Source organism: Moschus berezovskii, chromosome 15, assembly GCF_049115385.1.
Source record: "Moschus berezovskii isolate FMDL1 chromosome 15, NW_MosBer_1.0, whole genome shotgun sequence".
NCBI lineage: Eukaryota > Metazoa > Chordata > Mammalia > Artiodactyla > Moschidae > Moschus > Moschus berezovskii.
Window position 1 is genome coordinate 56,418,469 of NC_142474.1, and position 15,573 is coordinate 56,434,041.

General features: G+C 41.8%; 1 protein-coding gene across 7 annotated transcripts in view; it reads left to right on the top strand.

Annotated features, from left to right (window-relative positions):
• Positions 1-15,573, top strand: part of FRMD4A (FERM domain containing 4A) — a 520,746-nt gene that overhangs the window by 475,310 nt on the left and 29,863 nt on the right. For all 7 annotated transcript variants that reach the window (XM_055428694.2, XM_088844071.1, XM_055428684.2 and 4 more), the window contains exon 15: positions 11,305-11,438. In XM_055428694.2, coding sequence (XP_055284669.1) covers positions 11,305-11,438 — 134 coding nt within the window. The remainder of the gene's footprint in view (positions 1-11,304; positions 11,439-15,573) is intronic.

The following is a 15,573-nucleotide window of genomic DNA, read 5'->3' on the forward strand; positions in this document are numbered from 1 at the left end:
CATTGCCGAGTCCTCACAGCAAGTCAGTCACAGAGCCAGGACACAAGCCTAGACTTGTTAACTCTAAACTACTAGATAGTAGTATTCTGCCTCCAGAGGCTACCAGACTAGGAGAAGTTTCTCAAGGTGTATTCACAGCACTCTATCCTTATAACCTTCGAGCTGCTCGAAAATTTGACACCAACCACAAAGTATTTATGTGCTACTTAGATCTTTCACAAATATTCATAATCACTCCTGTTTTTCCCAGGGTTGCTACATCAATTGATTATTTTTGGACAGCCCTTTCCAAGTAGCACTTGGCTACTGTTGGTCAGTCTATACCTTTTGAAATATCACTCTTCTGGCTCCAGGAAATTGCCGTCCATCTTCATATAGCATTAATCCCAAACACAGCTCAGATTAAACAGTGTTCAAGTCTACAGTTATTTGCTTTGGTCTTTTGATAAGATGCAGAGGTCAGTCCTTTAGGTGCTGGTCGATAACTAGACATGAAGTACTCGTAGCAATAGCTGGGAGAGGGGCCAGAGTTGCCACGATGTTCGTCTGTTCTGGAGGCAGGGATGGGAAAGAAAAGAGGAAGAAGATGACACTGTAGGTAAGGTTCCTTTTGTAAAATTTGTAAAAATGACTCCTAGAGGTGAGAGGGAACTGCCTCAGTAAGTTGTTTATTAACAGCTTATTTACCAGAGACGTATAGAGTGTTTCAACATTCACCTACATGACAAATCACCAGTCACAGGTGTTAGTTTCCACAAAAATCCCCTGGTCAGTAGTGTCTGAAGTACCAGATTCTTTGAGTTTGGAGAAATCTTGGGGGTTAGTTAGTTGGTCATTTTCTAGTTGGAGACATCATGGTTCTGAGAAGTTAACAACCCAAGTGTGTGTGTGTGCTCAGTTGTGTTTGACCCTTTGCGACCCCATGGAGTATAGCCTGCCAGACTCCTCTGTCCATGGAATTTTCCAGGCAAATATACTGGAGTGGGTTGCCATTTCCTATTCCAGGGGAATATTCCCAACCCAGGGATCAAACTCGCATCTCCTGCATTGGTAGGTGCATTGTTCAACACTGAGCCACGTGGGAAGCTCTTAAAACCCGAGATCTGACACCATGAAGACCTTCTAGAACTAACACCCAAAAAAGATGTCCTTTTCATTATAGGGAACTGGAATGCAAAAGTAGGAAGTCAAGAAAAACATGGAGTAACAGAAAAATTTGGCCTTGGAGTACAGAATGAAGCAGGGCAAAGGCTAATAGAGTTTGGCCAAGAGAACACACTGGTTATATCAAACACCCTCTTCCAAAAACACAAGAAATGACTCTACACATGGACATCACGAGATGGTCGATACCAAAATCAGATTGATTATATTCTTTGCAGCCAAAGATGAAGAAGCTCTAGACAGTCAGCAAAAACAAGACCAGGAGCTAACTGTGACTCAGATCATGAACTCCTTATTGCCAAATTCAGACTTCAATTGAAGAAAGTAGGGAAAACCAATAGACAATTTAGGTATGGCCTAAATCAAATCCCTTATGATTATACAGTGGAAGTGAGAAATAGATTCAAGGGATTAGATCTGATAGGCAGAGTGCCTGAAGAACTATGGACAGAGGTTCATGACACTGTACAAGAGGCAAGGATCAAGACCATCCCCAAGAAAAAGAAATGCAAAAAGGCAAAGTGGTTATCTGAGGAAGCCTTACAAATATCAGTGAAAAGAAGAGAAGCTAAAAGCAAAGGAGAAAAGGAAAGATATGCCCATTTGAATGCAGAGTTCCAAAGAATAGCAAGGAGAGATAAGAAAGCCTTCTTCAGTGATCAATGCAAAGAAATAGAGGAAAACGATAGAATGGGAAAAACTAGAGATCTCTTCAAGAGAATTAGAGATACCAAGAGAACATTTCATGCAAAGATGGGCTCGATAAAGGACAGAACTGGTATGGACCTAACAGAAGCAGAAGATATTAAGAGGAGGTGGCAAGAATACACAGAAGAACTGTACAAAAAAGATCTTCACGACAAAGATAACCATGATGGTGTGGTCACTCACTTAGAGCCAGACATCCTGGAATGTGAGGTTAAGTGGGCCTTAGGAAGCATCACTACGAACAAAGCTAGTGGAGGTGATGGAATTCCAGTTGAGCTATTTCAAATCCTGAAAGATGATGCTGTGAAAGTGCTGCACTCAATATGCCAGCAAATTGGAGAACTCAACCGTGGTCACAGGACTGGAAAGGTCAGTTTTCATTCCAATCCCAAAGAAAGGCAATGCCAAAGAATGTTCAAACTGCCGCACAATTGCACTCATCTCACAAGTTAGTAAAGTCATGCTCAAAATTCTCCAAGCCAGGCTTCAGCAATACGTGAACCATGAATTTCCAGATGTTCAAGCTGTATTAGAAAAGGCAGAGGAACCAGAGATCAAATTGCCAACATCCATTGGATCATTGAAAAAGCAAAAGAGTTCCAGAAAAACATCTACTTCTGCTTCTTTGACTATGCCAAAGCCTTTGACTGTGTGGATCACAATAAACTGTGGGAAATTCTGAAAGAGATGGGAATACCAGACCACCTGACTTGAGAAATCTATGCAGGTCAGGAAGCAACAATTAGAACTGGACGTGGAACAACCGACTGGTTCCAAATAGGAAAAGGAGTACATCAAGGCTGTGTATTGTCACCCTGCTTATTTAACTTATATGCAGAGTACATCATAAGAAACGCTTGGCTGGATGAAGCACAAGCTGGAATTAAGATTGCCAGGAGAAATATCAATAACCTCAGATATGCAGATGACACCACCCTTATGGCACAAAGTGAAGAGGAACTAAAGAGCCTCTTGATGAAAGTGAAAGAGGAGAGTGAAAAAGTTGGCTTAAAACTCAACATTCAGAAAGCCAAAGTCATGGCATCCGTTCCCATCACTTTATGGCACATAGATGGGGAAATAGTGGAAATAGTGGCTGACTTTATTTTTTTGGGCTCCAAAATCACTCCAGATGGTGACTGCAGTCCTGAAATTAAAAGACACTTGCTCCTTGGAAGAAAAGTTATGACCAACTTAGACAGCATATTAAAAAGCAGAGACATTACTTAGCCAACAAAGGTCCATCTAGTCTAAGCTATGGTTTTTCCAGTAGTCATGTATGGATGTGAGAGTTGGACCATAAGGAAAGCTGAGCATCGAAGAATTGATGCTTTTGAACTGTGGTGTTGGAGAAGACTCTTGAGAGTCCCTTGGACTGCAAGGAGATCCAACCAGTCCATCCTAATGGAGATTAGTCCTGGGTCTTTATTGAAAAGGACTGATGTTGAAGCTGAAACTCCAATATTTTGGCCACCTGATGCAAAGGACTGACTCATTTGAAAAGACCCTGATGCTTGGAAAGACTGAAGGTGGGAGGAGAAGGGGACGACAGAGGATGAGATGGTTGGATGGCAGCACCAACTCAATGGACATGCATTTGAGTAAACTCCAGGAGTTGATTATGGACAGGGATGCCTGGTGGGCTGCAGTCCATGGGCTCGCAGAGTCGGACACAACTGAGTGACTGAACTGAACTGAACTATGTTGAAAATGTAGATGTCTTTTATCCTTCACACCTCCTCTCAAAGATAGCAGATTCCCATCTTGTTCATTTCTAAGAGTTTGAATGTATAACCTTGGAGTGTTGTTGCCTATGAAAAGTCATGTGTGTGCTCACATACCTGGAAATGGATAAATTGTAGTAACTGAGAACTTTTATACCATTTACCATGTGTAGGTGCTGGTTGGAAATTATTTCTGTGCTTAGAATCCTTCCAGATATGCTCACGATCCTTTAGTTTGCAAGACGCTCATTGCCCTGAGCCCTGAGGTTCTGATTGTGTTTCTCCCCTGGATTCATTCATTCTGTCACTTGCGAGGATGAAGAGTGAATGTCTGCCTCCCAGTTTCTGGCTGTCTGGCTCTTCGACCTCTTAGATGCCACACCTGCCTTGCAGGGTTGTCTGAAGGGTAACAACATCAACATCTTAGAGCACTTGGGGCTCCTTCTGATGCCCTTGAGTTTCTTTCTTTGGTGCTGTTACTGGTGCACCCTTGTCACTGGGCACTCAGCCGCCTCCCCCATGGTTGCCGTATTTGTCTGGTTGCAGGTAACAACCCCATAGACTCAGATCCCATAAGCTCCAGAAATGAGTAGCTGTAAGAACTCAGCACGCTTGCCCAGATGGTGCATTTCCTTTTTAGAGACAGAGGCACTGGGAACCTCTTTTTCAAATGTGTTGTGACAGAACCCCAATGCAGAGCTGCCTTAGCTAGAGAAGGGTGAAGTGGGGAGCCCAGGACCTGCTGAACGTGCTTGACCCCCATCCCACCCCCATCCACCGCCATCCTAAAAAGCATAATTACAAACCCAGGGGCTCAAGAAACAGAATTTGAAAAGTGTCCAGACCTCTTTCGCTTCTTCTAAAGATGAGCTTTGGAGCCCGAGTGGCAGCACAGAGAGCTTCTTTTCCTTGGCAAATGGCCTCCTGGAGCAGTGGCGAGAAAGTCATTTCAATCATACCTCTCTTTCGATTCTACCCAGTGTGTACCCATGTGAGTATGAGCCCTCACTCAAGTCTACCCTAGATACAAGCTAAATGCTGAATGTGTGTGAGCTCATTAGTCTTTATTTTATAGACATCCTTTTATTTATTTATTTACCACACCACATGGCATGTGGAGGGAAGATCCCCTGGAGAAGGAAATGGCATCGCACTCCAGTATAGTTGCCTGGGAAATCCCATGGACAGAGGAGCCTGGCGGGCTACAGTACACAGGGTCGCAGAGTCAAACCCAACTGAAGAGACGTAGCACACGTGGCATGCAGAATCTTAGTTCTCCAACCAGGGATCAAACTCAGGCCTCCTGCTTTGGGAGTACAGAGTCTTAACCACTGGATCACCAGGGAAGTCCTCTCATTAGTCTTTTCAGCACATTGAGGAGGGCAGGTAACTTACCCAAGGTCACTCATCTAGTGAGTGGTTTAGAATACATCCAGACCAGATCATTTTACCCTCTCCTTGCCATCCAGTTACCATGATAATAACACTGCATGTCTAGGCCAGCTAGCTCATTTACTTTGCTAAGATTTAACTTGGTGCCTGGCACCATATTCCTACTGAAGCAACTTCAAAACTAAAGGTGTAAAACAGTGCCAGCCAAGTGTTCTGTTCCGTTCCGTCGCTCAGTCGTGTCCAACTCTTTGTGACCCCGTGGACTGTAGCCTACCAGGCTTCTCCGTCCATGGGATTCTCCAGGTAAGAATACTGGAGTGGGTTACCGTTTCCTTCTCCAGGGGATCTTCCCGACCCAGGGATCGAACCCAGGTCTCCCGCGTTGGAGGCAGACGCTTTAACCTCTGAGCCACCAGGGAAGCCCCAGCCAAGTGTTAGTGGTGCCCAATATGGAGACAGCTCTTGAACCACCACTCTATCTTATATGAGCTTGGTATTTAGGCTAATTATTAGGTTGTTGTTCAGTTGCTAAGTCATGTCTGACTGTGCAGTCCCATGGACTGCAGCACGCCAGGCTTCCTTGTTTTTCACTATCTCCCAGTTTACTCAAACATATCTATTGAGTCAGTGATGCCATCCAACAATCTCATCCTCTGTCATCCCCTTCTCCTCCTGCCCTCAATCTTTCCCAGCATCAGGGTCTTTTCCAATGAGTCAGCTGTTTGCATCACATGGGCAAAGTATTGGGGCTTCAACTTTAGCATCAGTCTTTCCAATGAATATTCAGGGTTGATTTCCTTTAGGATTGACTTATTTGATTTCCTTGCTGTCCAAGGAACTCTCAAAAGTCTTCTCAAGCACCACAGTTCAAAAGCATTAATTCTTTGACACTCAGCTTTCTTTATGGTCCAACTCTCACATCCATACATGACTAATGGAAAAACCATAGCTTTGACTATATGGACACTTGTCAGCAAAATGATGTCTCTGCTTTTGAATACATAGTCTAGGTTTGTCATAGCTTTTCTTCCAAGGAGCAAGTGTCTTTTAATTTTGTGGCTGCAGTTACTGTCTGCAGTGATTTTGGAGCCTAGGAAAATAAAATCTGCGACAGTTTCCACTTTTTCCTTATCTATTTTCCATGAAGTGATGGTACCAGATGTCATGATCTTAGTTTTCTTAATATTGAGTTTTAAGGCAGCTTTTTCTCTCTCCTCTTTCACCCTCATCAGAGACTCTTTAGTTTCTCTTTGCTTCCCGCCATTAGAGTGATATCATCTGCATATTTGAGGTTGTTGATATTTCTCCCGTCAATCTTGATTCCAGCCTGTGATTCATCCATCCTTACATTTCACATGATGCACCCTGCATAAAAGTTAAATAAGCAAGGTGACAGTATAGAGCCTGGACGTACTTTCTTCCCAATTTTGAACCAGTCCGTTGTTCCATGTCTGCTTCTAACTGTTGCTTCTTGACCTGCATACAGCTTTCTCAGGGAGCAGATAAGGTGGTCTAGTATTCCCGTCTCCTGAAGGATTTTCCACAGTTTGTTGTGATCCACACAGTCAGAGACTTTAGCGTAGTCAATGAAGCAGAAGTAGATGTTTTTCTGGAATTCCCTTGCTTTTTCTGTGATCCAACAAATATTGGAGATTTGGTTTCTGGTTCCTCTGCCTTTTCTAAATCCAGCTTGTAGGAAGTTCTTGGTTCATGTATTGTTGAAGCCTAGCTTGAAGGATTTTGAGCATTTCCTTGCTAGCATGTGAAATGAGCACAATTGTATGGTAGTCTGAACATCCTTTGGCATTGCCTTTCTTTGGGATTGGAATGAAAACTGACCTTTCCAGTCCTGTGGCCACTGCTGAGTTTTTCAAATTTGCTGATATATTGAGGGCAGCACTTTACTAACAGCATCAACTTTTAGGATTTTAAATAGCTCATCTGGAATTCCATCGCCCCCACTAGCTTTGTTGGAAATAATGCTTCCTAAGGCCCACTTGACTTTACACTCCAGGATGTCTGGCTCTAGATAGTGATGACACCATTGTGGTTATCTGGGTCATTAAGAGCTGTTTTGTATAGGTCTTCTGTGTGCTCTTTCCACCTCTTCTTAATCTCTTCTGCTTCTGTTAGGTCCTCGCCATTTTTGTCCTTTGCCCATCTTTGCGTGAAATATTCCCTTGATATCTCTGATTTTCTTGAAGAGATCTCTAGTCTTTCCCATTCTGTTGTTTTCCTCTATTTCTTTGCATTGTTCTCTGAGGAAGGCTTTCTTATCTCTCCTTGCTGTTCTCTGGGACTCTGCATTCAGTTGGGTAAATCTTTCCCTTTCTCCTTTGCCTTTCGCTTCTCTTCTTTGCTCAGCTATTTGTAAGCCCTCCTCAGACAACCACTTTGCCTTCTTACATTTCTTTTTCTTTAAGGTGGTTTTGGTCACAGCTTCCTATTCTTCAGACACTCTGTCTACCAGATTTAATCCCTTGAATCTACTTGTCACCTCCACTGTATAGTCATAAGGGATTTGATTCAGGTCATACCTGAATGGCCTAGTGGTTTTCCCTACTTTCTTCAATTTAAGCCTGAACTTGCAATAAGGAGCTGATGATCTGAGCCACAGTCAGCTCCCAGTTTTGTTTTTGCCAACTGTATAGAGCTTCTCTATCTTCAGCTGCAAAGAATATAATCAATCTAATTTCAGCATTGCCTATCTGGTGATGTCCATGTGTAGAGTCATCTCTTGTGTTGTTGGAAGAGGGTGTTTGCTATGACCAGTGTGTGCTCTGGCAAAACTCCTTTAGCCTTTGCCCTGATTCATTTTGTATTCCAAGGACAAAGTTGCCTGTTACTCCAGGTATCTCTTAACTTCCTACTTTTGCATTCCAATTGCCTGTGATGAAAAGGACATCGTTTTTTGGTGTTAGTTCTAGAAGGTGTTGTAAATCTTCGTCAAACCATTCAACTTCAGCTTCTTTGGCATTAGTGGTTGGAGCCTAGAGTTGGATTGCTGTGATGTTGAATGGTTTGCCTTGGGAGCAAACCAAGATCATTCTGTCATTTTTGAGATAGCACCCAAGTACCGCATTCTCAACTCTTCTGTTGACTATGAGGGCTATTGCATTTCTTTTAAGAGATTTTTGCCCACAGTAGTAGATATAATGGTCATCTGAATTAAATTTGCTGATTCCTGTCCATTTTAGTTCATTGTTTTCTAAAATATTGATGTTCACATTTTAGGAATTATTTAGGCTAATTATTATAAATAATAATAATTTAGGTAGTGCTGATAAGCTCAAAACCAAAGCTTAACTAGTCTCATAACTAGAAGTCAGATCATCCAGAAACAATGTGCTTTACCACCCAGAGTTTAATGTTGTGATTTTTGCCATCCTTTAAATATAATCCATTCTTAGATTGGACTTCATAAATCATCATTTCCTAGGTAGAGGTGAGAGGGAAAACAATGAGTGTTTCCTTTGTGCTAGAAATCCTTTAATCTTCTTGGACCCAAGTTTTCCCAGGTCTGTTTTTTAAATCTAAAGTCTGACTTCCTTCCAGTATTATTTTATATTCTTTTTTTTTTTTTGGTAATTAATTTATTTTTTATTGGAGGCAAATTATTTTACAATATTATATTGGTTGGTTTTGCCATACATTGACGTGAATTTGCCCCGGGTCTACATAAGTTCCCCCTCCTGAACCCCCCTCCCACCCCCCTCCTCCCTTCATCCTCCCTCTGGGTCATCCCCGCATGCCAGCCCCGAGCATCCTATAACATGCATTGACCCTGAACTAGTGATTCGTTTCACATATGACAACATACGTGTTTCAATGCCATTCTCCCAAATCATCCCACCCTCACCCTCTCCCATAGAGTCCCAAAGACTGTTCTATACATCTGTGTCTCTTTTGCTGTCTCATATACAGGGTTATCATTTGCATCTTTCTAAATTCCATATATATGCGTTAGTATACTGTATTGGTGTTTTTCTTTCTGGCTTATATTTTTTATATATTTTATATTCTTATTAATCCTTTCAATGATTAATAGAGCTTAGCTCATTAAATTTTCCTGTGTCTTCACCTGTGATTGGTGACTATGGCTAAGAGAATGAAATTAAGATTCAAACTGTTTTTTTAATAGCTGTGTTATGTTAGATGGATGTAGACTGGATATAATTCAGGACTAATAAGCTCAGGGTAATTGACTTATGGGGGTAGAAAACCTGAAGCATTTCAAAAAGGGGAGCCTGCAGTAATGTCCAGCCATGTGTCACATGGGCACACCATATGGATTTAGAATCTGAGAGGTATGAGGTCACAGACGCTTTGTGAGGGTCAAGTTTTCATTTGCATTTACTGTTGAATTTGGAAACATGCAACTGAAGCATGATGAAATCCAGGAAATAGCTTCAAAAATGATTAAAAGCTAAGAAGGTCGATTCTATAAAGAAACCACTTACAGGGACTAGATTTCTTTATTGAGATGAAATACAACGTAATTATAGCATCTGAGCATATGATTGACAACAGTATTTGTTTATTCAAGCTAATATGTATTAGCCAGTATGGGGACAAAAACGGTCCATTCCTGCAGTGATGGAGATTCTTTGTTTCAAATCAGAATGGAGTAAGGGGGAAGCCTAAAATGGGGTCAAAGTGTACCTAAACATTGAAAATTCTTGAGGATTAAGGTTATAAGTACCTAGGTGCCTGGTAATTGAGGGAACATAGTGACTCCTGCTCAGAGCCTAAAGAAGAAAGAAGAACCATGTATTTATGGGGATGACTGGAGCATCGCAGGGTTTTTGATGTAAAAGCATATGTCTTTTCTAGTATTGATTCTGAGACACCTTCTTTAACCCCTGGAAGTAACAGAACAGTTGACTCTTGAGAATTCCTTTTGGATTATTCTCAAATCTGGCATCTGTTCACTGAGTCGTCCCAAAATGCTTCCTAAGGAAATATAGTTCCCACCCCTCCCTCCAACAAATCCTGCTGGGATTTTTATTGGGATTACAGTGATTCACTGGTTTAGTCCCTGAAGAATTGACATCATTACAACACCAGGCCTCCAACCCATGACCAGAGTACTTCCCTACCTTGTTTGAGGTCCTGTGTTTTTCTCATCAGAGTATTCTACTTTTCATTGTGGAGATCCCATCCACCTTTCACTAGATGAATCTCTAGGTATTCGATATCATTTGATGCTGTTGCAGATCTCATGACAGGTGCCCCTTGAAGGCACACCCATCCATTTCTAACATTTCCGCTCTCCATGGCACAAGAAGCAAAGTAGTAAGCAGTGTTTCCTTTCCCAGGGAGTCAAGGTCCCTTGTCTAACCATCCAGGTAGAAAAGGTATAATAGCTTCACTGCAGGAAACCTGTTTCAGAGTCCAAACATTGCAGCTCAGAAACGATTCTTCTGATCTAACGTAAATCTCTCCAGTTGGCATTTCAGCTTATTGTCCTTTTGTTTGGTTTATAGTTTGCCTTACACAACGGTTTCCTATCTAGCAGGCTGCTATTTGAATCAGCAAGCAGATATTTCTATGCTGCATGTAAAAATAGGGATAACTTTTATTAGGAGGGAATTTGCTCATGATTCAGTCTTGCATTCAAAAACAACAATAAAAATCTAATTTTATTTTTTAACTATATGTGCTAGCTAAAAAGACCAAAGAAAATGCTTATTGGTGGTTATTTCTGGGTGACTAGCTTATGGATTATTTTTATACCTGTCTACATTGTCAGATTTTTATGATAAACATGCATTATCTTTGTACTAAGAAAAAAATAATCACTTTAAATTGAAAGAAATTAAAACTATGTATTAAAATGACTGGCTCAGGAATTCCCTAGCAGCCCAGTGGTTAGGACTCTGTGCTTTCATTATCAAGGGTGCAATTTCAATCCCAAGTTGAGGAACTAAGATCCCTCAAGCTATGTGGCATGGCCAACAAAATTAAACAAATGACTGGCTCAATTTACTTCCCCTTCTTGGTGCAAAATGTTTATTAAAATTTGCTAGTGAAATTAAAATGGATGTGTGACATATCTTAAGATAATCAAGGAAGAGAAACTTCTCTTTCAGGCATGTACATTTCCCTGCCAGTCTTTCTGACCAGCTGCAACTTACTCAGAGTGCTGAGAAGTTGTTCCTCAAGCTTGGAGCCCCAAGCACCTGTTTTATTTCACACTCCCTTGATTCCAAGGGTAAATCCCACATCCACAGCGTGGGCTTCGGTTCTGTTCCTTTGTGGTCCAGATGTGCATCCCTTCGTCAACTGACCTGGTAACCCTGCTGTTAATTGACAGGTTCTCAGGAATCGGATAGCTCTCAGTCAGCCAAGAAAGACATGCTGGCGGCCTTGAAATCCAGGCAGGAAGCTCTGGAGGAAACGCTGCGCCAGCGACTGGAAGAGCTGAAGAAACTCTGCCTCCGAGAAGCAGTGAGTACCCCTGGTTCATCCTGTGCGCTCATCTGTGCTCGTGTATTTATAAAAGGCAAGGGTGGGCATCACAGCGGGCGTAAGAGGGAAGCAGAACCTCTTCTGGTGATGACACCCAGCCCCTGGGATGAGCATCCCTCATCTTGGACCACAGTGAAACACTCTGACAGCAGTGAAAGCACCTCTTGGCAGAATTCCCAGTGAGAACGTCCCGCCAGGGGCCAAATGACAAGTAGTAATAACAGTCATGATATCAACGGTAAACAGCAACATTTGCATGGTACCTCATAGTTTATAAAGCATTTCCTCATAAGACAGGACCACATTGGATGGAATGGTTTGCCATCTTCCTAAGACTTTGTGCCTGAGTTTATCATTGTTATGGCTTTTGTTTCTCTTAAGTATATTTCAGATTTATTTTTGTTGAGATCATAGTGAGAAGCACCTTTGGGGATCAACAAGGAAATCAGGATTTCATCTGATATATAATCCTCTTTAAAACTCATGATCTGGTGTGTGTCTTTTAGTGCTTTTTTTTTTTTTTTTTTGGTAGATGATGCTTTTTTTCCTTTAGTTTTTTATATTTTGTTTGTTTTTACAGTAGGTCTTTGGTTATCTATTTTTAATATATCAGTGTCTACATGTCAGTCCCAAACTCCCAATCTATACCTCCCCCTGGTAATCATAAATTCATTCTCTAAGTCTGTGAATCTGTTTCTGCTTTGTAAATAAGTTAATTTGTATCATTTTTTTTGTATTTCACATATAAGTGATGTCATATGATATTTGTCTTTCTCTGTCTGACTTACTTCACTTTGAATGACAATCTCCAGGTCCATCCATGTTACTGCAAATGGTGTTATTTCCTTCTTTTTGATGACTGAGTAATATTCCGTTGTGCATATGTACCACATCTTCTTTATCCATTCATCTGTCAATGGGTATTTAGGTTGCCTCCACGTCTTGGCTACTACAGACAGTACTGCAGGAACATTTCAATACTTTTGAAAAAAGTTTTTCTGGTTTCAGAAGTTTTTTTTCCAGATATATGCCCAGGAGTGGGATTGCTGAATCATATAGCAACTCTATTTTTACTTTTTCAAGGAACCTCCATACTGTTTTCCACAGTGGCTGCACCAATTTACATTCCCACCAACAGTGTCGGAGGGTTCCCTTTTCTCCACACCCTCTCCAGCATTGATTATTTGTAGACGTTTTGATGACGGCCATTAAGACTGGTGTGAGGTGATACCTCACTGTAGTTGCGATTTGTATTTCTCTAATTTGTAAATGAAATCTTAGCCTAATCATCAAAAAAATATTCTAATTTATGCAAAGCAGTGCTTCCTCAGGTGTACATACACACACACACACACACACACACACACGTAAGTCTTGCGTCTCATTGAGATTTAGGGCTGTAGCAGATGACTATATTTATTTGTGTGTCTTTTTCCACCTCCTTCTGCTTATTCCACAGTTCTTTGTTACGTTTGAAGGCTTGATTTCTTTTAATGCAATTCACATTACTGTGAGCATGCTTGCACACGGATACGATGGGGTGGGAACCCTTGGGGGAGAGATAGTCCTGCATGTAACAAGGAGCTCTGTTGGTCAACAGCTCCTAAAGGGAAGTGGAAAGGTGTTCCCAAACTAAGTTGAAGAGTGTTACTCCCCTCCCCCAAATCATAATGCCTTACTCCGGGAAGAATGAAAGCAGGGGCCACAGAAGGAGATCACATTACAGTTCAACTTGGCTTAATTATGCTCTGGATTGATTTAAACCGGAGCCAGCTCAAAGCAGACCCACATTAGCGCAAATCCTTTGCAAATCTTGGGAAAAGCAGTTGGCCTGGCTGGGGGATGTGCTCTGTGATACTGTTAATATCAGCAAGCTTTTTATAAAGAATGCATTGGAAAGACTGAGACAACATGGGTGTGGGTATCTGCAGTTAATTTGTAAAGCCTTATTTTGCTTTTAATAAAGGCAGCATCCTTAAACCCAGCAGGGAACCAGCACTAGAAAACTGGTGAAACATGTCCGGGCAAGGTTAGCATGTCTGTTAGAGATCTACAGGCCTCTCTTAAATATAAAAGCAAATTAAGGAAAACAAAGCTCTTACTTTTTGTAATGTGGACACCAGAAAATAGAGTTCGAGTGGCATAAATGACTTCACAAGAAGCCGGTCACAGGCTCCCACCTCCTCTGAACTCAGGGGACAGGAGAACTTGTCTCCTGACAGTCCTGCTCCTTCTGTGTCACACACACACCACGCCTCTCAGCTCTGGGTATTGAGAAGCTTTTTGTCATCTGGGGCATGGGGCAGCCCGAATGAGATGCAGTGGGAGTGTTTGGCAGAATATAACTGACATAAGAATAGAAGGGGAACCGGGTCCATTGAGCCTCTCACCAGAGTGTGTTAAATTCCCCTTTCGCCAGCAGCTCTGGTTACACATGAAATCAGATTAAATATGGAGAATCAAGGCCTGGACTCAAATACCTTCAAGCAGATGGTGGAAAATCAGTAGCTTCATTTTTTAAAAAAGATATTTTGTTTTAAAACCACAGACTTTTTTTTGGTCTTCTTTGAAGTTTTATTTCATTATTCTCAGAAGGCTTGGTACTCTTGCTGGGACAATACAGATTCTCAATATGCAGTAATTATCAATACAGCTTTTCAATATTTCCTCTTCCATTGTAGTAGCTTACAATGGAAGAGGAAATTTAGAGATAGCCTTTAAATTTTTCATAGATTTAAAAAAAATTTATTTTATGTTGGACTGGAATTGATCTGCAATTTTGTGTTAGAAAACCATAGACTCTTTAGAGTTTTAAATCAATGCCCCTTTTAACAACTTTTCCCTCCTTTTTTAAGTCACGAAGTCAAAAAGAAAGTCTCAACAGCATAAAACCCTCTATCTGTCATGTTATTTATAGGCAGACTTTCAAGGCAGTAGATAAAAATGTTGCCGAGTAAACACATAACTACTTGGGAGACATCTGAACCACATTTAAAAAAAGAAGAGAGAAAAAAAAAAAGCAGGGAAGAAAACTGCAGAGCATTTTGTACTCAAAGAGTTAGCCATTGTGCTCTGAAATGCTTACACTGGGGAATAAAAAGCCCAAGAGGTCATTTCCTGATGGCCTGAGCCCAGGAGGAGAGGCCTGGGATCGCAGGGAGTGGGTGTGCATGTACATGCCAGGTGCACCCACACATGCACTCACACACACACAACCCATCATGTGCAGACACACACCCCAGTGACACACACAGCAGTGGCACAGAGAAGCCAGATCACTCCTCCTGTTAGAAGGTCAGTCTGCCCCTGGAATCTAACGATCAGGGCTCACCTGCACATACGAGGCTGCCTGCATAGAAGTTTCTGCGTGAGTGATGGATGTTCCCAAGAAGAGCTTGCACTGGGTCTTTATGTAACATCCGTGTTGGTTTGAGGCTGGAGACCAGGGCTCAGCTCTGCCTGGAAGGGCACCTGTGCCTTGGAGGCAGGCAGTGGGTTTCCCAGGCTTTTCTGGTCCCTGGAAGTGACTCCTTGCAGTAGACACCTGGGCTCCACCATGTGGATTAGCTGCTGACTCAAATATAATCTTTATTCAGCCCAGAGGCAATCACTCACAGATAGCCCAGTCCTAACCGAGAGTCATCCCATAGACCTCTCTTCGCCTTTTCCTGAGACCACTGTCCCCATGGTGGTCTGTCCACTAAATTCACTGTCCTTCTACTCACAACAGTTACATTTCCAGAGCTCCAAAGGCACATACACCAGATTTTTTTGAATAGCTTTGTCAGTAGTATGGATTATATTTCAGTTTCAACTGAAACTCATATCTGTACACATTTAATGTCTTTTGAGCTCAGCCTGTTCCTTGAGCATCTGGCCAGAGTGGAATAATTATTACTCATATTCAGGTTTTAAACAATGTAATAATGCCCTTTTCTGGGATTTGCCCAATAGATACCAATCTTCCTAAGAAAGCTCATTTGAAAGACTCATTTTAAACTTTGATATTTGAGAGGGAATAGTTGATGCAGTGAAAAGAACCAGAGTTTAGAGCCAGAAAGACCAGCGATCTCGTGGTGCCACTGCTCTTACTGGCTGTGCAGTCTCGCCGGGC